General features: G+C 32.6%; 2 protein-coding genes across 2 annotated transcripts; both read right to left on the bottom strand.

Annotated features, from left to right (window-relative positions):
* Nucleotides 1–1,386: 1,386 nt before the first annotated feature.
* Nucleotides 1,387–14,321, bottom strand: LOC139484097 (uncharacterized). The gene is made up of 5 exons (XM_071267825.1): nucleotides 14,282–14,321; nucleotides 12,726–12,909; nucleotides 11,591–11,893; nucleotides 4,992–5,055; nucleotides 1,387–1,468 (listed from the first exon to the last, which is right to left on the bottom strand). Exons 1-5 carry the CDS (start codon nucleotides 14,315–14,317, stop codon nucleotides 1,387–1,389), a joined length of 669 nt encoding a protein of 222 aa, XP_071123926.1. The 5' UTR covers nucleotides 14,318–14,321.
* A 2,961-nt stretch (nucleotides 14,322–17,282) lies between these two features.
* On the bottom strand, nucleotides 17,283–17,825 carry LOC139484096 (uncharacterized). Its single transcript, XM_071267824.1, has one exon. It carries the CDS (start codon nucleotides 17,823–17,825, stop codon nucleotides 17,283–17,285), a length of 543 nt encoding a protein of 180 aa, XP_071123925.1.
* Nucleotides 17,826–18,151: the final 326 nt, after the last annotated feature.

Below are 18,151 nucleotides of genomic sequence, written 5' to 3'. Positions count from 1 at the left end.
GTTGAGCTTCTCCTACTTAGCTGTAACTTTGTAAATAAGCTTAATATTTTCGTTATTTTGAAATCAAATTTAAGCTTTAAGATATGCGATCACTGTATAACTCTACAGAGTTCGGAGGTTCTATTGAATAATATTTTGCCAGTTCCTCATTTCTGAAATACCTGTTTTTGTTCTTCCAAATTTTTGGGAACCATGTCATTTTATATGCAATTAAGAAAAAGAACAGCTGAAACTTATGTTTACAAATGTTTACAGTCATCATCACAAATTGGTTGACCAACATCTCGATGTAGTATCTCAAATCTCTAGCGTATTTTGTTCGTTTTCTTTGATCATGAGATCCAGTAAATTACCACATCTGTTATTTTATCGATTGTATCCTTTTTTCAGATTGTGACATTTTACTGCGTTTTCTTGGCTGATTATTGTATCTTCCAAAGTTCAACTTTCAATCGATCCTGATTTGCAATTGCTGGATGGAAGTCAGAATATAAAGCAGACTTAAATAATATCGTTTGTGTCAAGTTTGTTGATTAATTCACGTTAGTTACCAAACTATTTTTCTACTGCCCTTGGATGGTGAAAACGTCCCATGACATGTTATGCAATGATAGAAGGTGTATGGTGTTTGTAGTGTACGGTGTATACCAATTGTGGTTATCAACGTTTAAAACTATGCAAATTATTGATAAGAACGGATGGTGAATGTCTAAATCTTGCATGGTGTTAGTGGAAAGTTCACACCATCCAAGGAAAACACATTCTCTCATTTTTCCTCATTGGACATACTAGAAACATCTGTACTTTGAAATGGTTTTTATTTGTAGATTTTATGAGAAAAAAACTATTACTGTATGTGGCATATTTACTTGACAATATCTTGATATTGGTATTTAGTCGATTCTAAACCGGAATTTGTGATAATTTTGAAATGTCCAACATGGATTTTAATGTCTATAAAGTCAGATGTTTAGGCTTAAACCGTATATATTTGGGTAAGTTGATGCAAGCATACGAGGTTATCTGGTGTGTTATACTGTTAAAGGGTTGTAATGTTTAACAACCATATTATATCAATGTGTAAACACGTTAATTATGAGCTATGAAAATCAAGTAGTTTGTGCATTTTTCCGAGTAGGTTTAAACAATTTATAGAAAGTCAGAGTCAGTTATAAAAGGTAAACCAATTTTTCTAAATGTGAAGTGATAATATATGTTTGTTGTGCTTTCTTTTCCTTTAGGAGGATATTGAACAGTAATAGACTTCACTACTTTAACATATCAAAATTAGTTTACTTAATTTTAGATGTGGAATCAATTTCACACAATTGTTTTGAAATGTATTCAAATCAAATGAAAAAAAAAATATGGAATGATTTCGTAATTTTAAATATTAAACAAAATCAGGAGAACATTTAAGATATCATTACCTTTATGAATAGTGGTCATTTCAGATCCATTATTATGCCTGAAATTAAATATTCATTAGTATTAGATGTCTAGATAATATAACAGGTATATTATCCAAAAAATATATGATGACAACAATTTCATAAAAAAAATCATGTATAGTTTACTATGTAAAGTAATGCAGAGAGCCTTGAAAACTGATATTAGTGTCATTATTAGGTCTTTCCACTTTTCCGTGGAAAGACCTATTGGATTTCTTCTGATTATTATTATTAGGTCTTTCCACTTTTCCGTGGAAAGATCTATTGCTTTTCTTCTGATTATTAGGTCTTTCAACCTTTCAGTTGAAAGACCTATTGTATTTGTTCTGATTATTATTAGGTCTTTCAACCTTTCGGATGAAAGACCTATTGTTTTTGTTCTGATTATTATTATTATTAGGTCTTTCCACTTTTCCGTGGAAAGACCTATTGGATTTCTTCTGATTATTATTATTTTTTTTTTTTTTTTCTTCCGCCTAATTTTTTTCCTTCGCTGTTTTTTTGTTTCGCAAGATGTCGCTTAGATTTTTGGAACATGATATCGAACAGTTTATATGCTTTTGAAACCAACTCTGCTTAACCGAATACTTTCCCATATAAGAGTTATCTCCCCAAACACTGTTTTTCTTGTTATCTCCAAGGCTTCGCAACCGTATAAGAAACCGACAAATTTATTTTTCCAAATTGCTCGTTATATCCTCGGGATGTTCTGTTTTATTTTGACCGAAGCTATCCGGAGACTCCATATGAGCGTTATCCCCCCTTTTGTATATGATATAGGTGATATGCATTTCTAACTGGAAAACCATAAGTGATCGAGACCCAGGGTCTTTTGATTAAAGATCCTTGGTCCAAAAAAATGAAAATTAGGTCAAGGTAAAAGGTCAAGGTCAAATTCTAAATTTTGATTTTGGCTTATTTTGACTTACTTTCATTAACCTTATAAGATATCGACAAATTATTTTTACTAAATTGTAAGTTGCGACATGTCGTAACTTACAAATTTTGGTTGCAAGGGTGCGTAGACAATAAATTGGAGTTTTCGCCCCTCTTATATTTAGAATTATGCGTAAAGTGATATTACTCATGAACCATACATATTAAGGAACTATTGTCTTTTGATTTGAGATGTTTAGTCTATGACCTTGAAATTGAGGTCAAGGTCAAAGGTTAATTGGACGTTCTAGATTTTGACCTTTGCTCGAAATTCATATTTCTACATCATAAAGCCATAGGAACTGACATTTTCAACTGAATTTTAATATTTTCATATCAAAATAGATCCTGTTTGGTTGAAAGACCTTCAATTGTTCTCTGAACAATTGGTTTTTAATTATTATTATTTTTTTTCTTCCGCCAACATTTTTATCCTTCGCGGTTTTTTTGTTTCGCAAGATGTCGCTTAGATAAATGAAATATGATATCGAACAGTTTATGCGCTTTTGAAACTGACACCGCGAAACCCAATACTTTCCCATATAAGAGTTATCTCCCCGAACACTGTTTTTTTTGTTATCGCTTAATCTTCACAACCGTTTAAGAAACCGACAAATTTATTTTTCCAAATGGCGCGTTACATCCTCAGGACGTTCTGTTTTTTTTTGACCGAAGCCTTATAGAGATTCCATATGAGAGTTAATTCCCCTTTTGTTTTTGAAATTTTGAAATGTATTTTAAACTGGAAAACCATAAGTGATAGAGACCTCGGGTCTTTTGATTTGAGATCCTTGTTCCAAAAAAATAAAAATTAGGTCAAGGTCAAAGGTCAAGGTCATATTCTAAATTTTGATTTTGGCTTATTTTCACTCATTTTCATAAACCTTATAAGATATCAACAAATTATTTTTACTAAATTGTTAGTTGCGACATGTCGTAACATAATAATTTTGGTTGAAAGGGTGCGTAGACAATGACTGGGAGTTTTAGCCCCTGTTATATCTAAAATTATGCGTAAAGTGATATAACTTATTAACCATACATATTAGAGACCTACGGTCTTTTGATTTGAGATCCTTAGTTTGTGACCTTGAAATTGAGGTCAAGGTCATAGGTAAATTTGACGTTCTAGATTATGACCTTTGCTTAAAATTCATATCTTTACATCATAAAGCCATAGGAACTGATATTTTAGACTGATTTTTAATATTCTAATATCAAAATAGATATTTACTGGTGGAAAGACCTTCAATTGTTCTCTGAACAATTGGTTTTTAATTATTATTTTTTTTTTTTTTTCTTCCGCCTAATTTGTTTCCTTCGCTGTTTTTTTGTTTCGCAAGATGTCGCTTAGATTTTTGGAATATGATATCGAACAGTTTATACGCTTTTGAAACCAACTCGTTTTAACCGAATACTTTCCCAAATAAGAGTTATCTCCCCGAACACTGTTTTTCTTGTTATCTCTAAGGCTTCGCAACCGTATAAGAAACCGACAAATTTATTTTTCCAAATTGCTCGTTATATCCTTAGGATGTTCTGTTTTATTTTGACCGAAGCCGTATATAGATTCCATATGACAGTTATCCCCCCTTTTATGTTTGATATAAGAATTTGCATTTCTAACTGGTAAACCATAAGTCATAGAGACCTAGGGTCTTTTGATTTGAGGTCCTTGGTCCAAAAAAATGAAAATAAGGTCAAGGTCAAAGGTCAAGGTCATATTATAAATTTTGATTTTGGCTTATTTTCACTTATTTTCAAAAGCCGTATAACTTTTCGACAAATTATTTTTACTAAATTGTTAGTTGCGACATTTCGTAACATGTTAGTTTTAGTCGAAAGAGTACGTAGACATTTGATGCCAGTTTTGCCCCCTTTTATATCTAATATTAGTTGTAAGGTAATACAACTCATTAGCATTATATATAGTAGAGGCCTAGAGTCTTTTGATTTGAGGTCCTTGGTTGATGACCTCGAAATTGAGCTCAAGGTCATAGGTAAATGTAACGTTCTAGATTTTGACCTTTGCTTTTACCTCATATGTATAAATGATCAAGACATGGGACTTTTTAAATTAGATTGCTAGCAATGTGATCTGAAAAAAGACAACCGGAAGTGACCTTTTGTAAACCGGAAGTAGCTATATTTTGTACATAATTAATAAAAAAGTATATAGAACCATATATTTTTGGAATCGGTGTCAAGTAAACAATAAAACATTACCGGAAGTAACATATTTTAAACCGGAAGTAAAAAAAGATCTCCCTTATTTATATCTTTTTACATAGAAACCATATATTTTTGGAATAAACGTTCAATAAGCTGTCATTTGACGCTAAAATTGACATTTTAAACCAAGTTTTAATATTTTCATATAAAAAAAGGTCTCAACTGGTGGAAAGACCATCAATGGTTCTCTGAACAATTGGTTTTTAATTGATATTACATGTTTTCGGCTGTTTAACATTTCTTAAAGAACTTTGACAACATAGTTCGAATATTTTGGTTGTGTGAAATGTTTTAAGAAACGTTCATACAAATTGTAAAAAATTCATAAGATATGATATATTATTAAGATAATCGGCTAAAATATTTACTTACATAAAAATATCAGGCTTGCATGTATAATTTGTTTGTTTTGAACCAGAAGACTCACATTGATAATCTGAAATGGAATGTAAAAGATAAACATTCAAAATATTAGAAATACCTTTTTTGGGCTGGCATTATGTCCAACCCCAAGGTAAACACTATAAAGCTTGCAATTGGCATTATCGTCATTGGCAACAAAATAAGGCTTCATGTACAATGATGTACGCCTAAGAAGGTTATTAATAAGACAAATCATGTACGATGATGTTCGCCTAAGAAGGTTATTAATAAGACAAATCATGTACGATGATGTTCGCCTAAGAAGGTTATTAATAAGACAAATCATGTACAATGATGTACGCCTAAGAAGGTTATTAATAAGACAAAAAGACCATATTCAAGTGAGAAATGTGAGGATTGTTTAATGTTTTATAATTGCATTATTATATTATTGATAACATTATATGTTGGATAAAATTGAACAGCCAATCACGCAATATCATGTGTAAAAGGGCTTAACGGTTGACAAAATAACTGTATTTGTTCTATTAGAATCGAAAACAATTTATGGTAGCCGTAAAGTGGTTTTTATTTGACTCTTGGTTGGCCACTGAAATTTGTTTTTACCCCTCGCTCTCCTTTTTGGTAAACTAATCGAAAATAAATGCTTAGATAATGATAGAATGGAAACAAATCTACGACTGCCATGCATTATTTTGATAAAATACTAGAACACACCCGCGAAATCGCGGGCATTCAGAGCGTAGTTTAAAGTATGTAAAGTGTTGTTGGAAGAATTTTGTAAAATACAGAATGACTGAAGAATTTCAGCAAAAGTATCATAAGTCATAGGTTATTGGGGACAGGAAAATGTTTTTTTACCCTCCACCTTTATTTCCAAAGTTCCCAATTTTTGGTTTTCTATCAATTTCAATATGAACATACATTTAGTATGTTGTGAACATTTATTTAAGTAAGGAGCCTGTAATTCAGTGGTTGTCGTTTGTTTATGTGTTACATATTTGTTTTTCGTTTATTTTTTGTACATAAATAAGGTCGCTAGTTTTCTCGTTTGCATTGTTTTACATTGTCATTTCGGGCCTTTTGAAGCTGAGTATGCGGTATGGGCTTTGCTCTTTGTTGAAGGCCGTACGGTGACCTATAGTTGTTAATATCTGTGTCATTTTGGTTTCTTGTGGAGAGTTGTCTTAACATGGCAATCATACCACATCTTCTTTCTTTTATGTAATCAATGAATTTTGTAAGATTTAATGACTGGAGAATTTCAGAAAAAGTATCAAAAGTTCACATGAATAATTTTAGCGCTTATCTGTATATTATGAACATTCATTACTATATAAATAAAGCGTATTTACTTTCAATTCTAAGTTTACTAATCGATCCATGGTGATCATTGATATGGTATACAGACCCTCTCTATTTAATAAACTCTGTGACCGCCGTGGATAGTAAACTTGAAAATGATAGCAGATAAAATTCTGAAAATACACTTTATTCGTAGCTAGTATATGTATGTTCAAAGTATACAGAAAAACGCAAACCGGAAGTCTAATCTGACTTAAAATTTCGTACAATGACGGGACAATATCCGGATGCCTTTTTTCTCGTTTTTCTCCTAAAATAACTCAATCTGAATAATCATATGAATGGATGACAAATGCGACTATGCACTGTACCTATAGGACGCAGAGGCGTGTTGATTAATTTATTCTGGAAAGAAGAGAAGCGACACCAAAAATGAGGTCTTCTCGTTTAATAGTATAGATATTACTGTAAAGAGTCAAACGACAATTTCAATCTAATTTTAGATATAAATCACATTTTCAGTGGCAGATCAAGAACTTTTCATAAAAGAGGGGGGCGCTAAATGACATAAGGGGGTCCCGCTCCAATCATGCTTCAGTGATTTCCTATATAATCAACCGAGTTTATCCTACGAAAGGGGATGGGGCCGGGATCCCGAGCCCGTCCCCTGGATCCGCCTATGATTTTGTCGTTCATGTTTGATATAAAGTCTATCTATGTCTCCAGCAGGATACCTCAAAAACATCAAAACAATTTCCACTTTAGTTGAACAACTCTAATAAGGGATCCCAAATAGTTAATTTTGAAAAGTATATGTTTGCAGTATACGTATGAATTTCTTTTTCTTCATATTGTCTTTATATAAAAACGGTTTTAAAGATATTTGGACTATTACATATACTGTGCTAAAGCGTATATAAAAGTCGTAAAACTACTTATAATTAAAAACCAATTGTTCAGAGAACCATTGATGGTCTTTCCACCACTTACAACATATTTTGATGTGAAAATTTTAAAAATTCAGTTCATATGTCAGTTCCTATGACTTTATGATGTTTAAATATGAATTTGGAGCAAAGGTCAAAATCTGGAACGTCCAATTAACTTATGACCTTGACCTCAATTTCAAGGTCATAGACTAAGGATCTCAAACCTAAAGACACTAGTTCCTTAATATGTATGGTTCATGAGTAATATCCTTTTACGCATAATTCTAAACATAAGACGGGCGAAAACTCCCATTATTGTCTACGCACCCTTTCAACCAAAAACATGTCGCAACTAACAATTTAGTAAAAATAATTTGTCGATACGGCTTTTGAAAATAAGTGGAAATAAGCCAAAATCAAAATTTATAATATGACCTTGACCTTTGACCTTGACCTTATTTTCATTTTTTTGGACCAAGGACCTCAAATCAAAAGACCCTAGGTCTCTATCACTTATGGTTTACCAGTTAGAAATGCAAATTCTTATATCAAACATAAAAGGGGGGATAACTCTCATATGGGATCTATATATGGCTTTGGTCAAAATAAAACAGCACATCTTGAGGATATAAGGAGCAATTTGGAAAAATAAATTTGTCGGTTCATTATACGGTTGCGAAGACTTAGAGATAACAAGAAAAACAGTGTTCGGGGAGATAACTCTTATTTGGGAAAGTATTCGTTTAAGCAGAGTTGGTTTCAAAAGCGTATAAACTGTTCGGTATCATATTCCAAAAATCTAAGCGACATCTTGCGAAACAAAAAAACAGCGAAGGAAAAAAATTAGGCGGAAGAAAAAAAAAAAAAAAAAAAATAATAATAATTAAAAACCAATTGTTCAGAGAACCATTGATGGTCTTTCCACCAGTAATGATTTTTTTATATGAAAATATTTAAATTTGGTTTTAAATGTCAATTTCAACGTCAAATGACAACTTATTGTACGCTGATTAAAAAAATATAAGGTTTCTACACAAGAAGATATAAATAAGGGAGATAATTTTCTACTTCCGGTTCAAAATATGTTACTTCCGGTATTGTCTTATAGTTTACTTGACGCTGATTCCAAAAATATATGGTTTAACATACTTTTACAGCAATTTATTACAAAAATTAGCTACTTCCGGTTTACAAAAGGTCACTTCCGGTTAGCTTTTTCAACGTCATATTGCTTGCAACCTAATGCAAAAAGTCTGATAGCTTTAACATGAATTCATATGAGGTAAAAGCAAAGGTCAAAATCTAGAACGTTAAATTAACATATGACCTTGAGCTCAATTTCAAGGTCATAAACCAAGGACCTCAAATCAAAAGACTCTAGGTATTTACTTTATATTGTTTATGAGTTATATTACCATACAACTGATATTAGATATAAAAGGGGGGAAAACTCGCATCAAACATCTACTTATCCTTTCGACTAAAATTTATGTGTAACTACATGTCGCGACTAACAATTGTGTGAAAATATTTTGTCGATATCTTATAAGATTTCTAAAAATGAGAGATAACAAGCCAAATTCAAAATTTTGAACATGACCTTGACCTTTGACCTTGACCTAATTTTCATTTTTTTGAACCAAGGACCTCAAATCAAAAGACCCTAGGCCTCTATCACTTATGGTTTACCAGTTAGAAATGCATATTCTAATATCAAACATAAAAGGGGGGAAAACTCTCATATGGAATCTATATACGGCTTCGGTCAAAATAAAACAGAACATCCTGAGGATGTAACGAGCAATTTGGAAAAATAAATTTGTCGGTTTCTTATACGAATGCGAAGCCTTAGAGATAACAAGAAAAACAGTGTTCGGGGAGATAACTCTTATATGGTAAAGTATTCGGTTAAGCAGAGTTGGTTTCAAAAGCGTATAAACTGTTCGATATCATATTCCAAATTTCTAAGCGACATCTTGCAAAACAAAAAAACAGCGAAGGAAAAAAATTAGGCGGAAGAAAAAAGAAAAAAATTAAAAACCAATTGTTCAGAGAACCATTGATGGTCTTTCCACCAGTTAAGACCTTTTTTTATATGACAATATTAAAATTTGATTTGAAATGTCTATTTAAGAGTCAAATGACAGCTTATTGAACGCTTATTCCAAAAATATATGGTTTCTATACAAAAAGATATAAATTAGGGAGACCATTTTTTACTTCCGGTTTAAAATATGTTACTTCCGGTAATTTTTTATTGTTTACTTAGCACTGATTCCAAAAATATATGGTTCTATATACTTTTTCATTAATTAAGTATAAAATATAGCTACTTCCGGTTTACAAAAGGTCACTTCCGGTTGTCTTTTTCTAGATCACATTGCTTGCAACCTAATTTAAAAAGTCCCATGTCTTAAACATGTATACATATGAGGTAAAAGCAAAGGTCAAAATCTAGAACGTTACATTTACCTATGACCTTGAGCTCAATTTCGAGGTCATCAACCAAGGACCTCAAATCAAAAGACTCTAGGCCTCTACAATATATTGTTAATGAGTTGTATTACCTTACAAACAAATATTAGATATAAAAGGGGTCAAAACTGGCATCAAATGTCTACATACTCTTTCGACTAAAATTTACGTGTTACGACATGTCGCAACTAACAATTTAGTAAAAATAATTTGTCGATAAGTTATACGGCTTTTGAAAATAAGTGAAATTAAGCCAAAATCAAAATTTATAATATGACCTTGACCTTTGACCTTGACCTTATTTTCATTTTTTTGAACCAAGGACCTCAAATCAAAAGACCCTAAGTCTCTATGACTTATGGTTTACCAATTAGAAATGCATATTCTTATATTAAACATAAAAGGGGGGATACCTCTCATATGGAATCTATATACGGCTTCGGTCAAAATAAAACAGAACATCCTCAGGATATAACGAGCAATTTGGAAAAATAAATTCATCGGTTTCTTATACGGTTGCGAAGCCTTAGAGATAACAAGGAAAACAATGTTTGGGGAGATAACTCTTATTTTGGAAAGTATTCCGTTAAGCAGAGTTGGTTTCAAAAGCGTATAAACTGTTCGATATCATATTCCAAAAATCTAAGCGACATCTTGTGAAACAAAAAAACAGCGAAGGAAAAAAATTAGGCGGAAGAAAAAAAAAATAATCAGAAGAAATCCAATAGGTCTTTCCACGGAAAAGTGGAAAGACCTAATAATAATCAGAAGAAAAGCAATAGGTCTTTCCACGGAAAAGTGGAAAGACCTAATAATAATCAGAAGAAATCCAATAGGTCTTTCCACGGAAAAGTGGAAAGACCTAATTATTGAGAGAAAAAAAACCTCAAATATTCAACGATTTCACAAGATCAACAAAACAGGGCAAGAACCAAGCAACCATGAATTTATAGGCAAAATGAAAAAGACAGTGGGTCTAGGGTCATAAATTAATAAAAACTCTGACTCCCCTAAATGGGAGGATTGGTAAATACCTCATCACATAGGTGAAGTAAAAAACCAACGATGTAATGTCCCCTCCTTCGGAAGTTGTAACCAATATATAGTCTAAACTCCTGTGTTGACATAAAATATCATTGATTTAACCATTTCCTATATATATACCGTTATAATTGTTTAAAATATCTAATACGCTTTTCAACATTTAATTGGTGTAGTATTTTCGATTGAGTTGATGCGAGCACTATTAATTGGTCTGATGTAACCAAATGCGCTTTTTTATTCCTAAATTATGTGTCGGTAATTTTGCGCAGTTTTTGTCCCCAAATCTTCAGTAACGGTAGAAATTGTATCCCGGAAAGTATCAGTACACCCAAACATTGTGATTTAAAGGAGTATTTTTTGTCTGTAAGTTAATGTTCAATTGATAATCAAACCATAAGGAGCACTTTCAGTGTTTCAGTCTCATTATTCGTGTTATTGTTGTTTTTTCTCTGTTTCTAGATTTAGCAATTGCATTACTAACTAATGATAGTTCTTACGTGCAAATTGGCGCAAATAGAGCAGATAAACTTACCGTGTAAGGTACGTATGATTTCAAACTTTTTCTATTGTGTTTGATTTGTGCTATGACTTCAGAGGGTTAACTGAGCCTCGGTATAAATAGTAATATTACATGTGAAAGTAAGTGCATTGATAACCATTACAGTTGAATATTTAAAAACAAAATTACACATAAGAACGAACCGACTAGAAAATGGTGTAGATATACTTATGAAAGTATTCTGAAGAATAATAAAAAGTTTTTTTTATACTCAAATCGGTTGCATATAAGCATGAAAACATATATAACTCGACAAATTATAAGTATTGACTTACCAGGGGATAATGTGGTATTATATGGACATTGTTTGATGTAGCATGAGCAGTCTTCAACAGACGGAACACAAAAACATGGATTTCGTGGCGGTGATACAAAGGCATAATTTCTTGTGTAATCACATCGGCAACTAGAATCGGTAAGAGTAGACAAATTTTTGAAAGTAATTTGTCCAGTATCACTACACGGTGACTTTAAATATAAACAATCAGAGCTTTGATTTGACAAAAAAGTGATAGGTTGATATCTCTCCTCAGAACATCTTACGTTCCTAAACGTCCCAGATATTACAATTTTCAAGCCTACAAAGAAAACAAACCCACACATTATCATCGAAACAACATGTATTCACACAAACATGACTACATAGGTGCAAACTTGTACATATCGGTCATTGTATTATTAGTCACTGCTCCTGCAAGTTTAATTTCTTTGTTTCGATTTCTAAAGGTTTTTTACTTGACGTGCGTTTAAATATATTAGTTGTGAATATATGTAAAAACGGTCGTTAGTTCGTGTTCGGAACAAATATATTCTCTTCATAAACAATGATGTACCACATATGCCTGTTTGGAGATCAACAAAATAAGAAATCTGAGAAAAAAAGAAAGTAAATACCAAAAATAAAATCAAATTATGAAGATTATAAGCCAATGAGACCGAAGCCCAACATTGTGCAACAGTCATTAAAAATACCAGCATATTTGCGCTATATCAATCTCTTAATTGTTCCGAGAGTACCAAAGTGAGTGCGAGTTATTATAACACACGTCCAAAAAGAGTCGAAAAACCTTTCAGATTTCATTTTAAAATAAAAGCCACGATTATAATTCAAAGCAAAGACATTAACTTATATAACACCCTTGGTATATTGACCCTTCTTATAATATTAATAACACACACAACTAAAATTATAGGCGCCAAAGAAGCTGTATCGCTTATCCATATCTATGTGCATCTTCATCATTTTAGAGGACTAAATGAAATTTATCAAAGTATAAAACGTTGAACGTTTTATTTGCTGTAAAAGAAGAATGCATATCCCCAGGTTGGTCTCAAGATAACAAACTTCCAAGAAATTATTTTACGAACGATATATTTAAAGTATATGCTATGGTTGAAATAAATACATACCTTGTCTTGCTTTCACGTTGTTTTTACAAAATTCAATGTAGGTTCTGTTTTTTGTACTGTACAAACAGTTGTATAAGGTTGAATTATCATGGCATTCACTCCAAATACGAAATCGTCTCTGAGATAAATGAGGACATTGTCGATCGAAACTTGATAATCCATGTATGACTCCATAAAAACAAATCTGTATTGATACAATTAAATATGCATTAATAAAATATGCTGATAATATTGTAACCTATATACATTAAGCATGATTTAAATCAAAATGATGTCAAGAGTCATTAAAAAAATTAGTTTATTGTTTTCTGTTAAAATCCTTTGATGTATGAATGTCAACTTTCTCAAAATTTCAGCATTTGATTAGTGCATATTAGAAATCATTTTAAATTTAAGAATGTATCTCCCTCATGCAAAGCTCTGATTCCTTTCACGGATTTGGCTATACTATTTGGACCTTTTGGACTATAGCTCTTCATCTTTTATATAAGCTTTGGATTTCAAATATTTTGGCCACGAGCATCACTGAAAAGACATGTAATTTTTTTACATAAAAAAGGCCGTTAGTTTTCTCGTTTGAATTGTTTTACATTGTCTTATCGGGGCCTGTTATAGCTGACTATGCGGTATGGACTTTGCTCATTGTTGAAGGCCGTACGGTGACCTATAGTTGTTAATGTCTTTGTCATTTTGGTCTTTCGTGGATAGTTGTCTCATTGGCAATCATACCACATCTTCTTTTTTATATGGTTGATTAACATAAGATGAATATACATTATGCTACACTAAATATCGGAAATTAGTGTGTAGTTTCACCATACAGCAAAATCTATCCCCTAGAGGTGTCAGACCACCAACTAAAAAATCCTATCTGTTCTACCAAATTTTGCAATTTTCACAACTTTTAAATTAATTTTCCTTAAGTTAAGCTTCATAGAAACCATGTATATCCTAAATTGTACATGTAACAGCTTTCTACATACTCATTTTCAACATACCTTCAATCTCCTAAAATAACTGACCTTCGAACAGAGGTAATCCAAAAATACCCCCTGCTTTTTTTGGCAATCTTTAATTAGTATACTATGGAGCGCATTTATCCTGAACTTTTAATGCAAACACATAGACTAGACAAGTGAATTTTGGCTCTAAATGATCTAAATATATTTATTTTTCACCAAAAGTTTCATTTCTGCATATGTGTTGGTTATTTTTAGTAAACAATGACACCAAAAGCAATATTTGTGTCAGATTAGGGATACTTTTACATACGTTCTAAATTGGAGGGAGTTATTGGTGGTCTGACACCTAAAATATCAATTGGAAGTCCCATTTGAAAAATGTTGTAAGATATTGAATCTTTGTGTAACATATATTGAAAAAAATCATTGTCCAGTGTTGGTGCATGATCAATCATCTTTTGTGTTGGTGCATGATCAATCGGTTTTTGTGTTGGTGCATGATCAATCATCTTTTGTGTTGGTGCATGATCATGAGCTACACCAACAGATGTCATATCTCTATCTTTTTTAAAAATATTATTAAGATTTTCTTACCATTATAATGTTTAACTTCAATGGTAGTAACATCATATCTGTAAAAAAAAACCCAAGTAGTATATAAAAATATTTTGTGTTTATAGGCATCTTAATTAGCGATAGTCAGGTCATCTGCATAATACTATCGTAAATATCAGCTGTGAGTCACAATATCAAATCTGTTTTCGTGTGTGAGTAGCGATAACCAATTAGTTGGGTCGTGTTTGCTAATTTTACACTAAAGAAACTAGGGTTTTCCTTGTTTCATCATCAAACCGGAAGATGAATTGCTAAGTATGGGTCAATGGTTATCAAAGGTACCAGGATTATAATTTGATACGCAAGACTCGCAAATCGTCTACATAAGACTCATCAAACTTATTAAGTCTGTTTATATAGTATGCGTCGATAAGTCAACAATCCAGGATTGAAGAGGAAGTTTTCCAAAAGGATCAAGTAGTAATTTTTAATAATGCTTTTTATTAGTCATTCGAAAATATAACGAGCTATTTGTTATTACCATAGTTATTTCAACTGATCGGGCGGAGCTTCCGTTTAAATTTGTATAAGGGCAGATCTTAAAACATTTCAAACTGCACAGATTTGTCCCTACCCAGAACAGTTTTTGAAGTGCAAATACACTCATGTTTGTCCATTTGTTATTATGAATCTTAATGGGATACTAACTACGAGATCTAAAATCTAGAATAAAAGTTTTATGTTCAATAATTAATGAAAGTGAATAAGGGAAATAATAGTTCGCTTTTAGTAACCAAAATGGTTCAATTTTTTCAAGATAAGCTTAGAAACATTAATAATGAGTTATCCACTTGCAAGTGAATAATTCGACCTCATCGAAACCGTATTCATGTGAACATCAATTTAACCCCTTCGCTAGGTGTAGATAACGCATGAATTGTGCGTGCGAAGTTATTTAAAGGAAAAGAATGTCAACATTGAAAGTGAAACAAATGTAAGTCATTTGATTGACTGGTTCGATCCACAAAAAGTAATTCTTATTCAGGTAAAACCGATGATTTACATACATGTTTTTAAAATCTATAAAACAAAAAACAAAAAAACAGACCTAAAAAAAATCCAATTGCACGAGTTCCAAATTCACTGATATCTGTATTTATGTTTATATTGCTTATTTGACCATCGGAGGTCTTTAGAGGTCAACTAGAAAGTTATATAGATTGTGTCTATACTAAAATACACATGAAACAAAGCTAAATGTTATTGAACCCATTCCCTGTAAGTTGTTTATTTCACACTTTTTATAATTTGAAAAAAATGTGTTTCATTGTTATAAATCAACTATGAGAATTTGACAGTTAGTGTCCCTTTAACTTATCTATATTGTTAATAGCCAGTAAATCTTGTTTGCATAGATATATATACATTTATATAAAAGTCTATAGAAAGGACCAACCAGCAAATTTACTACGTACCGGATCGTCTAGAATAGGCGATACTATGCAGATAAGGAAAAATTATATCAGTTTAAAAATTTGCACAACGGTACTGATATAAGATGTTATAATACGAAAATTTTGTTATTAAATCGTGTTGACAAATATTTCGGCTCAACAAATGGCCTTCTTCAAGTGTCACAAGTTTTAACAGTACTGATACATAATGTATAAGGTGTAAAAATAGATCAGTAATAATACAGGTAAGTTTTGGTCGATTGATTTTAATCCAAAATCCTGAATATAATAATATAAACCCTATAAATCAATATACGTGACTGTGTATATTAACAATAAAATGAGTGAAAAACAAAAATGTTAGAATTTTTTATTTATGCCGTTTGGATGATGTACATTAAGTTCCTTTATCCAAAAGCTTTCCCGAACCTGTCGCTGGGCATCACTCCAGTGAATGTTCTGTTCAATTACTAGAATTTTCATGCGGTTAAAGTCATCAGGTTTTTGACCCGACTGTCTGAAGTGCTGAGAAACTGGGAGAAGTGGCTTTTTAGAGATATCACTCATATGGCCATTTAGGCGTTTGTGGAAAGGCTGCTTTGACTCACCAACATATTGGAGGCCACAAACCGAACATTCTAGTGTGTAAATAACATTCATACTTTTGCAGGTAACATTGCAAAATATCTTATAGTTATTTTCGGTTGCCTTACTGTAAAATTTTGATGAGTGCTGCATCTGTAGACAGCATTTGCAGCGTTTTTCTTCACACGAACGACATTCTCCAGAAGTACTTCTATTATCAGACACTTCAGCCCGCACCAGCAGGTTCCGCAGACTATTAGGTTGCCTAAAAGCTATTATTGGAGGCTCGGGAAAAATCTTGGAAAGTTTGGAATTCTTTTCAACTGATTTCCAATGTTCACGAATGACACCAAAGCTGTTTTTGAAAAATAAGTGGTAAGTTAGAACACATGGAGTCCTTTTATTTTTCTTTTTAACTTTGTATTCCAATAGTTCACTCCTCGGAATTGACTCCGCTTTCTGAAAGCTTTTTTTTGATATTTCTGTGTTTGTAGCCCCTTTTCTTCAAGCGAGTTTCAAGTTGCCGAAGTTGTCTTTTAGTTGTTTCTGTGTTGGAACATATTCGCTTGACTCTAAGTGCCTCACTGTATGGGATGCTCTTGGTAAGATGAGCAGGATGGCAACTTTTAGGGGACAAATATTGATGAGTGTCAGTAGGTTTAGAATATAAATCTGTAGATATGATGCCCTCTTTGAGCGAACTTGAAGTATCGAGGAAGGCGATTTTGGATTTAGACTTCTCATGAGTAAATTTGATACTTGGATGTATGTTGTTGGCATGAGTGATAAAAGTATCTAAATCCTTGTCGCTTTTATTCCATTTCATATCCACATCATCTATAAATCTAAACCAGGAAAGCGGTTTTTCGATGGAAGTTTCAAGGAGTTGTTTCTCTAATTTGCCCATAAATATGTTGGCATATGACGGAGCCATTTTGGTGCCCATGGCAGTTCCATTTACTTGCAAATAATGATCTCCATCAAAAGTGAAGTTGTTTTTCTTAAAGTACCAGCGTGAGCATTTTGACCAGGTATTCAGTAGGTGGATATTTCACTGGTCTGGAATTCCAAACTTCTTTACATGCATCGATGCCATCTGCATGTGGGATATTAGTGTAGAGGGAGGTGACATCCATGGAAACAAGAGTCGTGTCGGAGGGGAGTGGATTTAAGGCCTGCATTTTTCTAAGATAATCGGTTGTATCTTTGATGTGAGATGGTAAGTCTTCAACATGTTGACGAAGATGGAAGTCAACAAATTCCGATATTTTTTCCGTCGGATGACCGTTCGCTGAAACTATAGGTCTTCCTGGGTTATTTGCCTTATGAATTTTAGGTAAAAGATCAAATCTGCCCGGTTTTGGATTATCTGGTTTCAAATATTCAAGAGTTTTGTCATCGATGAAACCATCGTCATGCATTTCTACCAAACTATCAGTAATTTCTCTGCTAAAAGATGTTGTAGGAACAGAGTCTAGTTTTTGGTAGAAACTAGCATCGCCAAGCTGTCGTTCAGCCTCTTGAATATAGGCAGATTTATCCATGACAACCACTGCACTGCCTTTTTCTGCGGGTTTAATGACGATATTGTTGTTAGATCGTAAGTTTTTCAGTGCAGTCCGTTCTTCATTGGTGAGATTGTCAAAAGGTTTATTGTTATAAAAAAGCCACTTCTCCCAGTTTCTCAGCACTTCAGACAGTCGGGTCAAAAACCTGATGACTTTAACCGCATGAAAATTCTAGTAATTGAACAGAACATTCACTGGAGTGATGCCCAGCGACAGGTTCGGGAAAGCTTTTGGATAAAGGAACTTAATGTACATCATCCAAACGGCATAAATAAAAAATTCTAACAGTTTTGTTTTTCACT

The sequence above is a fragment of the Mytilus edulis genome, chromosome 8 (genome assembly GCF_963676685.1).
Source record: "Mytilus edulis chromosome 8, xbMytEdul2.2, whole genome shotgun sequence".
Classification (NCBI taxonomy): domain Eukaryota; kingdom Metazoa; phylum Mollusca; class Bivalvia; order Mytilida; family Mytilidae; genus Mytilus; species Mytilus edulis.
The sequence above is the reverse complement of the archived record's forward strand: the minus strand, read 5'-3'. Positions and strand labels throughout refer to the sequence as shown.